General features: G+C 45.1%; 1 protein-coding gene across 4 annotated transcripts in view; it reads left to right on the top strand.

Moving 5' to 3' along the window:
* The first annotated feature begins 5,035 nt into the window (after positions 1 to 5,035).
* The window catches only part of SPG21 (SPG21 abhydrolase domain containing, maspardin), a 28,762-nt gene continuing 14,887 nt past the window's right edge, over positions 5,036 to 18,910 (top strand). The window contains exons 1-4 of one of the 4 annotated variants that reach the window (XM_063652698.1): positions 5,762 to 5,933; positions 10,988 to 11,150; positions 11,732 to 11,818; positions 15,788 to 15,949. In XM_063652698.1, the coding sequence (XP_063508768.1) occupies positions 11,756 to 11,818; positions 15,788 to 15,949 (225 nt within the window). In that variant the 5' untranslated portion in view covers positions 5,762 to 5,933; positions 10,988 to 11,150; positions 11,732 to 11,755. Of the gene's footprint in view, positions 5,677 to 5,761; positions 5,934 to 10,648; positions 11,151 to 11,731; positions 11,819 to 15,787; positions 15,950 to 18,910 lie in introns of those variants that run through there. The other 3 variants (XM_054450182.2, XM_063652696.1, XM_063652697.1) reach the window with 3 other exon arrangements.

The following is an 18,910-nucleotide window of genomic DNA, read 5'->3' as shown; positions in this document are numbered from 1 at the left end:
ACACAGTAGGTTCTCAATATCACTATTATTAGCTAACATTTTTTGAGGGCTAGCCATGTGTGTAAGTACTTGACCTGGACTGTCTCATTTTATCTTTACAATAACCAAGTGAGGCAGATACTGTTATTGGTCCTCATTTTTCCAGAATTTTAAATAGCTACTCAGTGGTGGAGCTGGAATGTATGCCCTGGTAACCTAGATTCCAGTCAGTGTGCCTAACCAATCTACCGCCATGAGTCTATTTACAAATATTTTTATCCTTGATTAGGGCATTTAATGTGTTTGGCTTTGGTGCTCAGAAACAAAGAAATGGGAACACATGCCAATTGAATGCCCATTATATGCAGGTACTAGGCTAAACAATTTCAAAAATATTTTATTTTAGTTACTATTTCATCAGTCTTTTTTTTTAGAGACAGGATCTCACTACGTTGCCCAGGCTGGAGTGCAGTAGCTATTCATAGGCACAATGATCACATACATAGCCTCAAATTCCTGGGCTCAAGTATCCTCCTGCCTCAACTTCCCAAATAGCTGGGACTACAAGTATGCACCACCATGTCCAGCTAATCACTGTCTTTTTTTACCTCTAAGATTCATAAAGTTTTCTAAGACACTACAGATAGAAGCTATCTTTTGTAGTAAAGAAGTGCAGCTCTTGCTTTCCACTAATTTTTATTGCTGCACTTCTTCCAGAAGGTAGATTATCCATTGTTATTTACATTAATTATTTACATTGTTTACATTGTTGAAACATTGAGATGCTAGGTTGGCAGATGATACAAAATATGTGGTACCTTTGCTTAGAAACTTTTATTCTAAAAAGTTAATGGACAAACATTAACTTTTCTGAGATTAAAATACTGCTTCTGTTAAATAAGCATTTTTGTGTGCAGGCTGTTTTTTTTTTTTTTTTTTTTTTTGAGACGGAGTCTTGTTCTTTCGCCCAGGCTGGAGCGCAGTGGCGCTATCTCGGCTCACTGCAATCTCCGCCTCCCGGGTTCACACCATTCTCCTGCCTCAGCCTCCTGAGTAACTGGGACCACAGGCACCCGCCACTACACCCAGCTAATTTTTTGTATTTTTAGGAGAGACGGGGTTTCACCCTGTTAGCCAGGATGGTCTCAATCTCCTGACCTCGTGATCCACCCACCTCGGCCTCCCAAAGTGCTGGGATTATAGGCGTGAGCCACTGTGCCTGGCCTGTTTTTTTTTTTTTTTTTTTTTTAAGTTTGATTGGAAGCAAGAAGGAGAAGGAATATTATCAGAGAAGGGCAGCTTTGAGGAAAGGCTGCTGTAAAGATCCTTTTTTTTTTTTTTTTTTTCGAGATGGAGTTTTGCTCCTTTGCCCAGGATGGAGTGCAATGGTGCGATCTCGGCTCACCACAACCTCTGCCTCCCGGGTTCAAGCGATTCTCCTGCCTCAGCCCCCTGAGTAGCTGGAATTACAGGCACATGCCACCACCCTGGCTAATTTTGTATTTTTAGTAGAGACAGGGTTTCTCCATGTTGGTCAGGCTGGTCTTGAACTCCCAACCTCAGGTGATCCACCCGCCTCAACCTCCCAAAGTGCTGGGATTACAGGCGTGAGCCGCCACGCCCAGCTGTAAAGTTTCTTTGACATATCTCTTATAAATTTATAAAATCTAAAATCTTAGAATTGGAAAGAACTTACAGATAATTTAGTTTAACCTTGGCCTCATTTTACAGAGAAGGAAACCAGACCTAGCAGAGGATATGTTTTGCTCAAGGATAAAACTCAGGTTTCTGAACTCCCAGATGACAACTAATACATTATTAATTACAAATAACTATATATAACTTCTGTTTGATAATGCCTTTAGGTAGTAACCTCTAAAATAGCCACATCAGCATTTTTCTAAGCCAGTTCCTGAATACCCACTTTGTGTCTGATTCCTCCAATCCAGTGCAGTATACATTTTACATAGACTTGGTCTGGCAATGAGGAAACAGTATTCATTTCCAATCTTGGGTCTCAGCATAATTTGGTATATAACACTGCAGTTGACTGTACCCTGTAAAGCTTTAAAGGGATGGTATTCCAAGAATTAGTATTAGTCTGAAAAACCAAGTGTTTTGTTTCTCTTTCACTTTTTTACATATCTGTGGTTCCTGGGGGTAAAATAAATGTTTTCACTCTAATGGGTGTAGTGGAGGGAGGCATTCTAAGTGGAAGGAAGAGCATATACAAAAGCCTAGAGGCCTCCTGAGACATCAGGAGGTGTTTGGGGCCCTTTAAGCAGTTGGTATGACTAGAGCACTTTGGCCCCACAGAAAGCTGAGTCAAGAGCCAGACCTGCTCTACTCTGCATACCTTCAGCTTTAGCTTGAAGGCAGTGGGGAGCTATTGAAGGATTTATAGCAGAGGAATTACAGAAATATAGTTGCTTTTAATTATTATTATTATTATTTGAGACAGAGTCTTACTCTGTCACCCAGCCTGGAGTGCAGTGGCATGATCTCAGCTTACTGCAACTGCCGCCTCCCAGGTGGGTTCAAGTGATCCTCCTGCCTCAGCCTCCCCAGTAGCTGGGATTATAGGTGTGCACCACCACACCCGGCTAATTTTTGTATTTTTAGTAGAGATGGGGGTTTTGCCATGTTGGCCAGGCTGGTCTCGAACTCCTGACCTCAGGTGATCCACCTGCCTGGGCCTCCCTCAGTGCTGGGATTACAGGTATGAGCCACTACGCCTGGCTGCTTTTAATTATTTTGATCACACAGATAATATATGAATACATTTTAATATAAACTCAACTATTAAATCCAAAGTCAAAGTTCTTCACCACTCCCTCCATCCCCAGTTCCTCCTCGGAGGAAATCACTTTGCTGCTTGGTACGTATCTCTCCAAACATTTTAAAAAGTGCATTCACAGCTGGGCGCAGTGGCTCACGCCTGTAATCCCAGCCCTTTGGGAGGACGAGGCGGGTGGATCACGAGGTCAAGAGATCGAGACCATCCTGGCCAACATGGTGAAACCCCGTCTCTACTAAAAATACAAAAATTAGCTGGGTGTGGTGGCAGGCACCTGTAGACCCAGCTACTTGGGAGGCTGAGGCAGGAGAATTGCCTGAATATGGGAAGCGGAGGTTGCAATGAGCCGAGATGTGCCACTGCACTCCAGCCTGGCAACAGAGCAAGACTCCGTCTCAAAAAAAAAAAAAGTGCATTCACTTATGTATACACATGCATAGAGATATTTCTGGATCTGGGATTATTTTGTGTGTTTTCAAACAAATATTATCCTGTGAAAAGATAAATTAAGAGGGACAGAGCTCGGGTTTGGGTAATTCTGAGAGCCAGCTGGCCATCTGTTTACTTTGCTTGGTGTTCACAGCATATTTTGTGAACATTCCAGTTTTTCTGTGAGATTGTCACAGATGAATTGGTGCTGTGGGAACCATCTGGCAGACCCCAGTCACAACAGCTGCAAATCCTTACAGCCATGTCTACCAGGTCAGTCTGCACTGGGACCTGCCTGAATCAAAAGTTTGCTGCCTGCATTTGTGCATTACAATTCAGCTGGAATTCACAGATATTAAATGTTCTTTGTTGGTATTAGGAAAGGGACAATGTGCTTGCCATGTGTTATGGAACAACTGAGGACACAAACATGACCATGGGTTCCCTTTCTGAAACAATTAAAACATTTATTATTTTTGGATTGGTCTACATTGTAATAAAAGTTGATATGTAACAAAACATATCTACATAGTGATTTTTTTTTATTATCAATTGTCAAAGTTTACTACCACACTAACAGAGCAATGATTTTTAACATACGGGTATATCAATAGATTAGGTCTCATTAAAGCTGTTACTAAATGGGGTCTAGGGATGGGGTCTAAGGAATACAGCTTTAGGAACAAATGTGGAAATGGGGATAGATTTATTTATTCCACTCATTAATTCATTCAATATAGTTTTTTGGTGGGAGCAGACACGGTCTCTGGCTTTGTCACCTAGGGTGTTGTGCAGTGGCTTCGACACCTGGGCTTAACAGATTCTCCCATCTCAGCCTCCTGAGTAGCGAGGACTACAGGCATGCGCCACCACGCCCGGCTAATTTTTGGATTTTTTTTTACAGACAAGGTCTCCCAGGTTGCCCTGGCTGGTCTCGAACTCCTGGGCTCAAGCGATCCGTCCACCTTGGCCTCCCAAAGTGCTGGGATTACAATCAATATACATTTAGTACCTGTTATTTATGGGCTAATCATGTGCTAATGGACTGGTTGAATCACTCTATTCCCTTTGCTCTAGATTGAAGCTTCGAGACTACCTGGGAAAATAGACAACTAATGTAATGAATATCCATAACCAGTTTCACAGACAACCAGTAGTTTGCAAGTTATTCCACCCATTAAACGATTCCAAATATTGGAGAAAAGGCCCCCAATTTAAAATACTCCATGGAAACATGCTCTATACATCTATGTGGTGCTTACGATAAAAGATGAATTCCTGCGACTGACTTGCAACTCCGAAAGAAGTGATTTAGAGAAAAAAAGAAAGAAAGAAAAAGGTAAGTATGTCACCGTGCTTTTGAGAAATGCTTTTGAGATTTGTCCAAGTTCTAGAGTGGAACCCAAGGCTCCTGGGCCAGGGGACAGAAGTGATAACTAAGTAGGATGCAATTTAGTTGGAATCTTCCCTGACCTTAACCCCATAAACAGTTGCCTAGGTAAGGGCAAAGTCTACAGGCCCTAAAACAGGGTACAAGCTTTCCCTAAAACATATTAGAGAGAGGCACTTTCAACAGGATCTTGTTGCAGGATCCCTAAAAAAAAATTCAAAACAAGGAGATTTATATGTTATTCACCTTTTCATAATTTCAGAAATAGTTTACTAATAAAAAAGGAGTCGTGACGTCTGGAACACCTTAAGACGTGACGTCTGCAACACCTTAAGAACAATGATTATAAATGTATTAATATTCTCTCTGATTTTAAGGGAAAAGTGATGAAAGAACAGGAAGATGGGTGGGCGTATGTTCCCAGAAATCCCCAGAACGTCAAAAAGGAAGTGGGGGCTTTCAGTGGAGGACTACGGAGAGCGTGTACGATTGTGCCAAAGGAAAAAAAATGTTCCTAAGAAAAGAGTATACAAAGTTCTGTTCATCAAAGCCTGCAACCCAAAGACGTCCCTCCAAAAGCTGTACATGACAGAGAAAACGCGAACTGAAAGCAGAAGCAGGTCTCAAGGGGCCAGGCGCCTCCTCCTCCTCCTCCTGGGTACGCAGGCCAGAACTAGGGCTGACCCAGAGGTAACTCAGCCCTCTCTTCACGCCAGCCGCAGCCGAGGATCCCACGGAGCCTCCCCTCGCGCCCGTCGCCGTGGCGACCGCCGGACCCACGCAGCACCGCCCCTTCCTCGCGACGTGGCCCCGCCCCCTCAGAACCCGGAAGCGAGAGTCTCGCGCCAGCTGAGCGGAGGTCGGGAGGGGGGAGCGCGGCGGCCCAAGCTCGCTCGGCCACGCGCCCCGCCCCTCAGAGGCCGGCCTCCCGCGCGCACCGCACGGCCTGCTGTGCCCGTGGGTCCCGAGCGCTCCGCCGCCCGCCCCGACCCGGGCCCAGCCGCGTCCACTACCTGCGCTCGTACTGGAGCGAAGAGCGGCCTCCTGAGGAGGGGAAGGGACGTGGGGGCGGCCACGGCAGGTGAGGGTGGGCGAAGCCCTGGGAAGCGGCTGGGTGTGCGGTATGCGGGGTTGTAGGTGTGTGTGTGGCGCGTGGCTGCTTTGGTTGGTGTGACTTTGTGAGTGTGTTCTGAGTGGGCCGGTCCATGTGACCACGCACGTGATCACGTGCCCTTGTGAGTGTGTGTCTGGGGCCGAATCTGGGCTGTGGGGTGGTCGGTGTGCTTGTGACCCTGCCTTTGTGTGGCTGTCACCGGTGGGCCTGGCGGGGAGCTGTGTGTGAGTCTCCAGCGGGAGGTGGGGGCGGCAGAGGGCTTAACCGGGGCATCCTCCTGTAAACCCATCCTGGGGCTACACGACTGCAGCCCAGGAATATTTCTTTCTTTCTTTCTTTTTTTTTTTTTTTTTTTTCTCAGCAAACTTTTAAGAACTCTGAGCAGAGGCCAGTAATTTTGGAGACAGGACCTCGGCCTGAAAGTGACAGATGTCTTTGTTGTTGCTGAGTGTGGGCCAGGTGGGAGGTTTGTAAACGGGGGATGAGGAACAGAGCGGGACCGGAGTGTCTCATTTTTCCTCTTCTCGTTTTCCTGGGGAGTTATAAGTTAGACATTTATGCTGCTTCCTTTGTCTCCACCTACACTGGTTCAGCTCCTTTTGGCACAAAGATTCAACAAATTGAGGAGTAACTTTTTTTTTTTTTTTTTTTTTTTGAGACGGAGTCTTGCGCTGTCACCCAGGCTGGAGTGCAGTGGCGCGATCCCAGCTCACTGCAAGCTCCGTCTGCCGGGTTTACGCCATTCTCCTGCCTCCCCCTCCCGAGTAGCTGGCACTACAGGCGCCCGCCACCACGCCCGGCTAATTTTTTGTATTTTTAGTAGAGACGGGGTTTCACCGTGTTAGCCAGGATGGTCTCGATCTCCTGACCTCGTGATCCGCCCGCCTCGGCCTCCCAAAGGGCTGAGATTAGAGGCGTGAGCCATCGCGACTGGCCACTGAGGAGTAACTTAATAGCTGTGTCCAAATTCCAAAAGCTTTTTTACCAAGAGCATGAGAAGAGATGTCACAGATGTCAGGTAGGCAGCTTTTCCTCCCGTAAGGTTTAGAGATAATGCAATGAAGAAAAGAGGGATAGATCTCCCCTGAAGAGATCTAAGTAAAGGATAGCTGTGTACTTCTGTGGTGAGGGATGGAGACGTGCATTAAAAAGCCAGCTGCATCTCCCAGAGACTCTCAGCTTCTAATATTTTGTTATGGCTAGTATTTATAATCACGGATTGTCCATAATGCACATCAACTATAGCTTGAAATAAAGTAGCAGAAACCTCTGACTAGTTATGCTGGTTATGTGACTTAAACATTGATAAAGGTGATTTTGTTGACTTTAAAGTGGCAGGTTCTGTTGAAGTCCTGAGGGATAGGGGCATAGTCACAACTGGCAGGTTTTTTTGTTTGTTTGTTTGTTTGTTTTTTGAGACAGAGTCTCACTCTGTCGCCCAGGCTGGAGTGCAGTGGTGTGATCTCAGCTCACTGCAACCTCCGCCACCCGGGTTCAAGCGATTCTCCTGCCTCAGCCTCCTAAGTAGCTGGGATTACAGGCACCCATCACCGCACCCAGCTAATTTGTTTTGTTGTTGTTGTTGTTTTGTTTGTTTTTTTGAGATGGAGTTTCGCTCTCGTTGCCCAGGCTGGAGTGCAATGGCACGATCTCGGCTCACCACAACCTCCGCCTCCCGGGTTCAAGTGATTCTTCTGCCTCAGCTTCCTGCGTAGCTGGGATTACAGGCATGCGCCACCACGCCCGGCTAATTTTGTATTTTTAGTAGAGACGGGGCTGCACCGTGTTGGCCAGGCTGGTCTTGAACTCCTGACCTAAGGTGATCCACCCACCTCAGCCTCCCGAAGTGCTGGGATTATAGGCGTGAGCCACTGCACCCAGCCACAACTGGCAGTTTTTATTGTCTAGCGGCACAAGGGCCAGAGAAGACAGGGAGTCCGCAGCACACCCTGAAGAGGGGTTTCCTCAGGCAAGATTAAGGCTAATGTTGTGGCTTTTTTCCCACCAGCATGAACAGGTGCTTTTGTTTTTGTGAAGAACCAAATCATGAGAGATCAAATCAGTTTTGAGCTCATGGTCCACATTCTTTCTTATTCAGTACTGACCAGTTTGGTCACAATCTCAGTTAACCTTTGCCATATACAGAATATTCCTCTTATGATTTGGAAAAGTATACCCCTTTGGTGGATGAAAGAGAGCTAAGAGAACAAACTTTCCTATTCATACCACTCACAGCTGCTTTCCCTTTGCAGCAGTGATCTTTTTTTCACTTAGACATCAGTTGGTCAGATGCAACATTTGGTATCCATTTTACCTTTCATGTACTGCCAAACTAGCACAAGTGTTAAAATTACTTGTCTCTACAAAAATTTAGTCACAGCGGAGTGGAATCTCTCCATCTTGTAAGATTACTTTTAACACGTTGGCATACTGAGGTGGTTGTGAATTATTCTGAAGACTGTTGGTAAGGAACATCTTTCTATTTACTGCTATGGGAAAGAAGAGAATGACCGCGTGAATATGTGTGCCTGTGTGTGTGTCTATTTGTATGGTGGTTTGGTTTGTGCATTGCAACTGATTCCAAAGCTATGAATGATTTCTCCCATTTGGTGACTCTAGAAGCACACTTTCTGGCTTTAGCTAGCTAAGATGTTTTATAAATCTATTGAGTAGATGTTATTTGCTAAACATGTTTTTTTATTTTCCCTCCTTTAGAATAGATTGTTTCTAATAATGCAATACTAGGAAATGTCTCCATTAAGAAGTATTTAGATAATATAGGAGTATTTCCAGTCTGTCCAGGTAGAAAATATTCCAGAATTAAGTATATGTGCTAGTTGCTTTCAATTAAAAGTTATAATCAGCTTAGAGAAAGCCTGTAGTTAAAATGGCTTAGTTTTTTTTTGTTTTTTGTTTTTTTGTTTTGTTTTGGAGACAGACTCTCACTCTGTCGCCCAGGCTGGAATGCAATCTTGGCTCACTGCAACCTCCGCCTCCTGGGTTCAAGCGATTCTCCTGCCTCGCCTCCCGAGTAGTTGGGATTACAGGCGGCCACTGCCATGCCTGGCTAATTTTTTTTTGTATTTTTAGTAGAGACGGGGTTTCGCCATGTTGGTCAGGCTGGTCTTGAACTTCTCACCTCAGGTGATCCACCTGCCTCAGCCTCCCAAACTGCTGGGATTACAGGCGTGAGCCGCCACACCTGGCAAAATTTTTTAACATATTAATTTTTTTTTGTTTTTTTGAGATGGAGTCTCACTCTGTTGCCCAGGCTGGAGTGCAGCGGCATGATCTCGGCTCACCGCAACCTCTGCCTCCCGGGTTCAAGTGATCTCCTGCCTCAGCCTTCCGAGTAGCTGGGGCTACAGGCGCGCGCCACCACGCCAGGCTAATTTTTGTATTTTTAGTAGAGACGGGGTTTCACTATCTTGGCTAGGCTGGTCTTGAACTCCAGACTTCGTGATCCACCTGCCTCAGCCTCCCAAAATGCTGGGATTACAGCTGTGAGCCACTGTGCCTGGCCTTAACATATTAATATTTAAGATAAAATGGATATGCAAAGAATTTTCTTTATTTCAGTATATAACTATATTTGTGCACACTAATTTTCAGTATAAGACTGGCTGATGATTTTCTTGGTACTTTAAAGCAACTTATGATTTTAACACACTTCTCTAAAATTACCATCTTAGCTTTGAGAAGAGAGACCATTATCACAATGTCAAGGTTGTAAATCAAGTTTAGTGTTGGAATGTCTACGTCTGCTGTCTCCTCGGGGTTCAGCTTAGTACGTCTCCAAGGTCACAGTTGAGTCTACTGAGGGCTCTGTGTTCCTGAGGGAGCAGATCTCGAGGGCCACCAAGGAAGAGTTCCATTGAGTTTAGAATCCCCTGTTCTTTGCCAGTCCAGAGAACTCCCTCTAAAACGACAGTTCAGAGTCAGCCCGGGAGTTAGGTCCTGGAGTCTCACCTCGTGTTAGCCATGCTAGGATCAAGCCTTGCTCTTGAGGTAGAGGAAGTGGTACAAAGCAAATATTTGAATCCTTCCTGGTGGAATTTCCTCACTTGGCAATAAGAATCTGCAACAGGGAACTATAATTTCAGTTTCCTGTTATGACATAGCACAGATGCCTGAGCAAAGAGGGGCAGCCTTTTAGTTGAGGATGTTCAGCTAGGCCAAAGCTCACAGATGCCAGGGTTAGAAGGATGGCCCAGTTCATTCTCCTTAGAATGTAGTTCTTCATTTAATCAACAGATAATGCCTGCTGTGTGCCAAGCACTGATGTAAGCTTTGGGGACACAGTGGTAACACAGTCATAGATGAGAAAACAAACTCCAAAAGGATCAAGACTCATCTAAGATCACAGAGCTATGAAAACCAGAAGTCAGTAAGCTCACAACAAAAGACTACACACTTTTTCCTAAGGGCAAATGTTTCATTTTGTTGCTAGTTATAGTGCCTTCAGGTTTACATTATAGATCTTTCTGAGGACATCGTGTAACTTTTAATCACGTCCATATGAGTGGCAAATTTGCCTGTATTTTGTATTAAGAACTACATGTAGGCCGGGCGCGGTGGCTCATGCCTGTAATCCTAGCACTTTGGGAGGCTGAGGCGGGTGGATCATGAGGTCAGGAGCTCAAGACCAGCCTGGCCAAGATGGTGAAACCCCGTCTCTACTAAAAATACAAAAAATTAGCCGGGCGTGGTGATGCGTGCCTGTAATCCCAGCTACTCGGGAGGCTGAGGCAGGAGAATCGCTTGAACTCGGAGGGTGGAGGTTGCAGTGAGCCGAGATCACGCCACTGCACTCCAGCCTGGGCGACAGAGTGAGACTGTCTCAAAAAAAAAAAAAAAAAGGAACTACATGTGAATTTCTGGTTATGTGCCATTACAATTAGATTTATGGTGTATTGTGAATTTATCAGGAAGCAGGCTTAACTTAAACTTCTTTCTCTAGGCTGATGTGGTGGTTCACACCCATAATCCCAGCACTTTGGGAGGCAAGATGGGAGGATTGCTTGAGCCCAGGAATTCGAGACCAGTGCGGGCAACATAGGGAGGCCCCCATCTCTACAAAAACAAAAAATTCGCCTGCCGTGGTGGTGTGTGCCCATTGTCTCAGCTACTCAGGAGGTTGAGATTGGGATAATCGCTTGAGCCTCAGAGGTCAAGGCTGCAGTGAGCTGTGATTGTGCCACTGAACTGCAGCCTGGACAACAGAGCAAGACTATCTCAAAAATTTAAAAAGTCAAAAAATATCAACTCCTTTCTCTAGCATGGACTATCCCTATAATCAGACAGGAGCATCTTTATTAAAGGGATTCTTAAGGTAATGTCAAAAGATAACTGATGGTACTGCAGTTGAGAACTAAGACAGGAAGTATGGTGTCAGAAAAGGCTGTCTCACATCTGGTCCTAGCATTGCCATGTGATCTTGGGTAAGTCATTTAAATTTTCTAGACCAGATTCCTTTTCTGGAAGAACTAAGGGCATTGGAATAATTTCTTTAAGAGCTCTTCTGGTGGCCGGGCATGGTGGCTCACACCTGTAATCTCAACACTTTAGGAGGCTGAGGTGGGTGGATCATTTGAGGTCAGGAGTTCGAGACCAGCCTGGCCAACATGGTGAACCCCCATCTCTACTAAAAATACAAACATTAGTTGGGCGTGGTGGCGGGCACTTGTAATCCCAGATACTCGGGAGGCTGAGGCAGGAGAATCACTTGAACCCCAGGAGGTGGAGGATGCAGTGAGCCGAGATGGCGCCTCTGCACTTCAGCCTGGGCAACAAGACTGAGACTGTCTCAAAAAAAAAAAAAAAAAAAAAAGAGCCCTTCTGATTCTGTGATTGTAGTATTTCACCAAATTGTTTTCTGTAGTTTGAGTATATACTGACAAAATAGCCAGTTTCCTTGGTTTTCTTCTTTAAAATATTGTTGGTATAGCTAGATCAGACTCTACATTTAGTTCTGATGTAAACATGAATTCTTGACGTGAAATATCACATGCTTTTATTTCAGGATTAACCTCCATTTCAGCTAATCATGGGAGAGATTAAAGTCTCTCCTGATTATAACTGGTTTAGAGGTACAGTTCCCCTTAAAAAGGTATGTATGGTTTTATTATACCTCTTATTTGCAAAATCTTGTATTGTTTTTGTGTGTGATTTAGATGTCATGTCTTAGTAGTGTTTGAGAGGAAAGGTTACTGCCGAGTATCATGACTCTGGGTTGCAGAGGATGAAGTTCACTCCTTCCCTGTCATGTACAGTCAACTTTTGAGACATTTTAGAGTGAAAGCAGGTATAACTACTCATTTTTATTTATTTATTTATATTTATTTTTGAGATGGAGTCTCGCTCTGCCATCCAGGCTGGAGTGCAGTACACTGCGTGATCTTGGCTTACTGCAACCTCTGCTTCCCAGGTTCAAGCGATTCTCCTGCCTCAGCCTCCCAAGTAGCTAGGATTACAGGCATGCACTACCACACTCAGCTAATTTTTGTATTTTTAGTAGAGGCAGAGTTTCACCATGTTGGCCAGGCTGGTCTTGAACTCCTGACCACAAGTGATCTGTCCACCTTGGCCTCCCAAAGTACTGGGATTACAGGCGTGAGCCACCGCACCCAGCCTGTACTCATTTTTTACAATTGCTTTTACATATACAAGCAAGCAGGTATGTATGTACTCTTCTGTGTAGTTTAGTGGAAAGTTTACAGCAACTGTATAGTAAGTACAGTCAGATTATATTCCTGTTCCTCAGATTTAAGAATGGGGTCACATTATAGAGCTTCTGTTTGCAATGACATACTCATTCTGCCACAGTCATCTTCCAGAAGCTTTATTTTCCTGGGATGTTTGAAAACCCAAAACACTTATATTGCAGTTGAGTATTGACTCTGCTTCCCGAATTAATCCCAGATGTTTGGGGATCACACTAGACAAAGGCAGTTCAAGTCACTGAGTAGAGTAAAACCTTTGCTGATTCCCTTGCAGAAGTGTTAGAATCCAGTGATCTTAAGATCTTTTGCAGCTGTTTGTGATGGCTCATGCCTGTAATGCTAGCACTTTAGAGACCTAGGAGGATCATTTGAGGCCAGGAGTTTGAGACCAGCCTGGGCAACATAGTGAAACTCTGTCTCTATAAAAAAATGAAAAAATTAGCCAGGTGTGGTGCTGCGCACCTGTAATCCCAGCACTTCAGAAGGCCGAGGCAGGAGGATTGCTTGAGCCTAGGAATTTGAGATCAGCCTGGGCAATATGATGAGACCCTTTCTCTACAAAAACTAGAAAAAATTAACTGGGCATGTTGGTGCATGCCTATAGTCCCAGATACTCAGGAGGCTGAGATGGGAGGATTGTGTAAGCCCAGGAAGTCAAGATTGCAGTGAGTTGTGATCGTTCCACTGCACTCCAGCCTGGGTGACAGAGCCAGACCTTGTCTCAAAAAAAAAAAAAAAAAAGAAAAAGAAAAAATGTGAGTGGCAAAATACACAGGGCAAAAACATGAGCGTGAGATACATTATCACCATCTGTACCATCTGTGACCTGTGGAAGTCCAAAGGGGAACTGTTAGGCCTCTCTGGACTTTGCCTTGTTCCATTTGTCTGCTCCTAGTGATGCCAGTGACCCTGGTTAGTGTGCTGCCACCCACAGAGTGACGCTGTAGAGTCCATAGCCCTGCTAGTGAGGAGCTCTCAGAAAAAAGAACATGGAGGCCTTGAGTTTTTTAATATGAAAGTAGAATAAATATTGATTTGCATTGTCAAATGTTCAAGCAGTTAATGTACTTTTCTAAATACCACCAAAAGTCAGAGAAAACAAAAATTAAACAAGGATGCAGTGAATAATAATAATAGCTAATATTTCTAGGACACTTAACATCTGCCAGACTCTGCTGAGCACTTGTCTTGCCTCAGCTTGCCTTTTTTTTTTTAAGAGACAGGATCTCTCCCTCTGTTGCTCAGGCTGGAGTGTTGTTGTATTTTTATTTATTTATTTATGTATTTTAAAGAGACAGGATCCAGGCCAGGAGCAGTGGCTCACGCCTGTAATCCCAGCACTTTGGGAGGCCAAGGCGGGTGGATCCTGAGCTCAGGAGTTCGAGACCAGCCTGACCAATATGGTGAAACCCCGTCTCTACTAAAAATACAAAAAATTAGCTGGGCATGAGGGTGCGTGCCTGTAATCCCAGCTACTTGGGAGGCTGAGGCAGGAGAATCACTTGAACCTGGGAGGCAGAGGTTGTAGTGAGCCGAGATCATACCACTGCACTCCAGCCTGGGCTATAGAGCGAGACTCTGTCTCAAAAAAAAAAAAAAAAAAGAGAGACAGGATCTCTGTTGCTTGGGCTGGAGTGTTGTGCAATCATATAGCTCAATAGCTCAATGCAACCTTGAACTCCTGGGCTCAAGCGATTGTTGTGTCTCAGCCTCCCAAGTAGCTGGGACTATAGGTGTGTACCACCACACCTGGCTAATTTTTTCATTTTTTGTAGAGATGGGGTCTCACTGTGTTGCCCAGGTTGGTCTCGAACTCCTGGCCTCAAGCAGTCCTGCCTTTTGCCTCCCAAAACACTGAGATTACAGGCATGAGCCATCACGCCTGGCCCTCAGCATTTTTTTTCTTTCTTTTTTTTTTTTTTTTTTTTAGACAGAGTCTCACTCTGTTGCCCAGGCTGGAGTCCAGGCTGGAGCCCAATCTTGGCTCACTGCAACCTCCGCCTCCCAGGTTCAAGCGATTCTCCTGCCTCAGCTTCCCCAGTAGCTGGGATTACAGGCATGCGCCACCATATGCAGCTAATTTTTGTATTTTTAGTAGAGATGAGGTTTCACCATGTTGGCCAGGCTGGTCACAAACTCCTGACCTCAGGTAATCTGCTTGCCTTGGCCTTCCAAAGTGCTGAGATTATAGGCGTAAGCCACTATGCCAGGCCCCCTCAGCTCTTCTAATGCTCATTATTTCCCCATCATGTTGGGTCAAGAACCACTCATTTAGGAAGGTTTCTGATTACCTTCCTACTCCCTACCCACTTTTCACCAAAAAGCCAGTTTCTCTCTGTGCCACTCCCTAACCCCTACTGGTCTGATGTATTCTCCCAGGAGAGTGACACATAGACCTGCCTCATTCCCTTCTGTAGCAGAGTCTCCCCCACAACTCCCCAAAGGCTTGGTCTAGATGAGTCTCCTGAAGCATCTCCTGAGCTGGTGCTGTCTCCACCCACCTACCCATGATGGATAGAGACACGAGCTAGGAGCCTTGTCTCCCCATCAGCTCCCCTGTTTGTACTCTGACCCTGCAGATCCCAGCCAGTCCTCTGGGTCAGCACTGCAGAATGACTGCAGACTGCCCTCCTTGTACAGACACATTCTCGCACACACACAACCAGAAATGTGGGAAGAAATAAGATGCCTTGCATAGAGTTCACTGTTTAATGTTAAGCAAAATAGATTTCTTCCTGTTGTTGCGGGTGGAAGGGAAAGTTAGAAACTGAGGGAAGCGGCCAGGTGTGGTGGCTCACACCGGTAATCTTAGCACTTTGGGAGACCAATGCAGGCAGATCACCTGAGGTGAGAAGCTCGAGACCATCCTGGCCAACATGGCGAAACCCTGTCTCTAATAGAAATAACAAAAATTAGCTGGGTGTGGTGGCACATGCCTATAATCCCAGCTACATCGGAGGCTGAGGCACGAGAATCACTTGAACCCGGGCGGTGGAGGTTGCAGTGAGCCAAGATGGTGCCACTGCACTCTAGCCTGGGTGACAGAGTGAGACTCTGTCTCAAAAAAAAAAAAAAAAAAAAAAAAAAAAAAAAGGCGGGGGGAAAGAAACAGAGAAGCAGCAGCCCTTTGGAAGATTATAAAGTAGTTCTAAGTAGTTCTGTGGAATACGTTAGCCCTGAGGAAAGAAAAGGAGACCAGAGGAGTTTGTCATGCATGCTAATCTGATGTGAACTCCCGGTTACCTTGTAACAAACAAGGCAGTAGTATTAAAATTGTCAGTGAAATGACAGTGTAAAATAACATAAAAAGCAAATTTATAAGGTTTTCCACTTTTTTCTTTTAACTTTCCCTCCAGATTATTGTAGATGATGATGACAGTAAGATATGGTCGCTCTATGATGCAGGCCCCCGAAGTATCAGGTGTCCTCTCATATTCCTGCCCCCTGTCAGTGGAACTGCAGATGTCTTCTTCCGGCAGATTTTGGCTCTGACTGGATGGGGTTACCGGGTTATCGCTGTAAGTATTACTGATTCAGTATTAAAATTCAGACCCACGTTTTGTGTTTTTTTTTTTGTGCTTCTGGCTCTCATCAGCTATAGTAATGGGCACAGTTTGTTTCTTTGTTTGTTGAGACGGATTCTCACTCTGTCGCCCGGGCTGGAGTGCAGTGGCGTGATCTCGGCTCACTGCAACCTCCGTCTCCCGGGTTCAAGCGATTCTCCTGCCTCAGCCTCCCGAGTAGCTGGGATTACAGGCGCCCGCCACTATGCCCAGCTAATTTTTTGTATTTTTAGTAGAGACGGGGTTTCGCCTTGTTGGCCAGGCTGGTCTCGAACTCCTGACCTCATGAGTCATCCGCCTCAGCCTCGCAAAGTGCTGAGATTACAGCCACGAGCCACTGCGTCCAGCCAGGCAGTTTTTTTAATTAAGGAAAGATATTGTTTGCTTATTTTAATATGTGAGATGAAGCCTTTTGAAGGAGGCTGGTGTGAGTCCACAGTCACACAGAGATTCAGAGGGAACAAACCTCTTTTGGCAGCCTCTCCATGCCCAGCATTTATGTGCATTCTCTCCTGATGCCCTTCTCTCAACTCAGAGTGGTAGGAAGCGTTGTTCTTCTTTACAGATGAAGAAACTGAGGTCCGGCTCACACAGCCAGTAGTGGTGGAGGGAGGAACTGAGTTCCGTCTCCTGGCTCTGTTTCTGCTCCTCATTTTATCACAGTACTGCTTCCAGGGTTGCTGAGCATGGAATATTAGACAACGAAGGGATTTGCTAACATACAAGTGACTGAAAAGCTGGCTTAAAAGCCGGCTTTTCATGTAAATCTTTGATATTTGAGGTGAGATTCATTAATTAGCTCGTATGTTAGCATTTGGTTAGGAAGTTTTTTTGTTCCTGATTGTTACTTTATAGCTGAGTTTGGTCTAAATCCAGTTTCCCACTGATCATTCTTGAGTCTTCTCTGGGAGAAAGGTGTGTGGGAAAGGCACTCTTCTTGGTGACTGATTTCTTTTTATTTTTTTGCGTGCTTCCACGTTGGTCAGGACATTGGTCTCCTAATTTCCCAGGAAGGAGAGTCTCTTTAGCTGGCAGTCGCCTGCAGTATTCACTTGTAAGTGGTACTCCCAGTGGGAGTACTGCTGTTAGTGTACGTTTTATTTACTGTTTAAAGGGATGAAAAGGCAGGTCACGTCTCTCCTCTTAGAAGGTAACTGAAAATTCTACTGAGGTTACCACCAACTGAGGCCACACAAAAGAAATCAGTTCCTCTTCCTCCTGAGAGCCCGTCTTTTACTTGAGAAAACAGTTATCATCAGCACCACCTGCTGCTTTTCTCTTGGGTCTTTTCTTCTCTGGCTTAATTTCTCCAGCTTCTTTAACCATTCCTCACGTGACATGTTTGAGCCTCTGCAACATAATCCTCCTTTGTTCAGATTTTCAGTCATTCCTCTTCACAAACAGCATTCTAGAACAGGGTGGGAACTGCCCTCATCCCAGCCCTCTGCAGCCTGAGACATGACACTACCATTTTTGGTGGCCCCTGTTGATCAGCCAGAGAGGGGGAAGCCGAGCAACCCATGGGCACCCGTCCCACTCGGGAGTGCTGTCCAGCAGTGTGTTTCTCGCTTCACAGTGGCAGGTCATGAGAGCCTTGGCTTCTGGCTGGATGTTTCTTCTTTACCCTCAAGGTTCTTGTTGTGGGCTTTCCCTGTTTCATTAGGAGGCTAGTTAATCAAGAAAAGGTCAACAGTGTCTTCAAAATTACTTTGTCATCAAGATGTGATCAGAATGTTCAGCTCCATGAGGTTTTGGAACTTATTTGATATTTGTTAATATCTAGCAGTTAAAATGCACAGATCTTTTTAATTTAAATTTTTTTGTTGTTGTAATTGTAGATTCACATGCAGTGTAAAAAATAGTACAGAGAAATATACCTTTTACACATTTCCCCAGTTTCTGCCGAACCTTTGCAAAACTGTAGTACGATATCACAACCAGGATATTGATATTACTACAATCTACCAATCTCATTCAGGCTTCCCCAGTTCTGCTTGAACTCATTTGTTTGTATGTATTAAGTTGCGTATAATTTTGTCACCTGTGTGGGCATGGATATTTATAAAGTAAAGACTCCATGAAAATATCATCCCCTTTCTTTTAGGCTATCATCTGACTCAAATTCTCAAACTTTCTGCTAGGTAGAATCAGTTCCCCATTCTTTCTTGGAATGGTGGAAGTCTTATCCACAAATAGAATTTTAATAATAAAAGTCATACATCAAATCTAAAATGATTCCATAATTCATATGGCAGTATCCATTCCAGTGATTCATCAATAACAAAATGAACCTAAGTGCTTAAACGATAAGCCTGTTAGACGACGTTTTTTGGGTTTTGTTTTTGTTTTTTTGAGATGGAGTCTCACTCTGTCACTCAGGCTAGAGTGCGGTAGTATGATCTCAGCTTATGCAACCTCCCCCTCTCAGGCTCAAGCAATTCTCATGCCTCAGCTTCCCCAGTAGCTGGGATTACAGGTGCCTACCACCATGCCTGGCTAAATTTTGTATTTTTTGGTAGAGTTTCACCATGTTGCCCAGGCTGGTCTCGAACTCTTGACCTCAAGTGATTCACCCGCCTCGGCCTCCCAAAGCGCTGGGATTGCAAGCGTGAGCCACCGCACCCAGCCAGTTGATTTTATATGTATACAAAAAAGGAATTCTTGGCCAGGTGCAGTGGCGCACGCCTGTAATCCCAGCACTTTGGGAGGCCGAGGTGGGCGGATCACAAGGTCAGGAGATCGAGACCATCCTGGCTAACGTGGTGAAACCCCATCTCTACTAAAAATACAAAAAAAAATTAGTCGGGCATGGTAGCACATGCCTGTAGTCCCAGCTACTCAGGAGACTGAGGCAGGAGAATCTCTTGAAGCTGGGAGGCGGAGGTTGCAGTGAGCCGAGATCGCGCCACTGCACTC

Source organism: Pongo pygmaeus, chromosome 16 (assembly GCF_028885625.2).
Source record: "Pongo pygmaeus isolate AG05252 chromosome 16, NHGRI_mPonPyg2-v2.0_pri, whole genome shotgun sequence".
In the NCBI taxonomy this organism is placed as follows: Eukaryota; Metazoa; Chordata; class Mammalia; order Primates; family Hominidae; genus Pongo; species Pongo pygmaeus.
The sequence above is the reverse complement of the archived record's forward strand: the minus strand, read 5'-3'. Positions and strand labels throughout refer to the sequence as shown.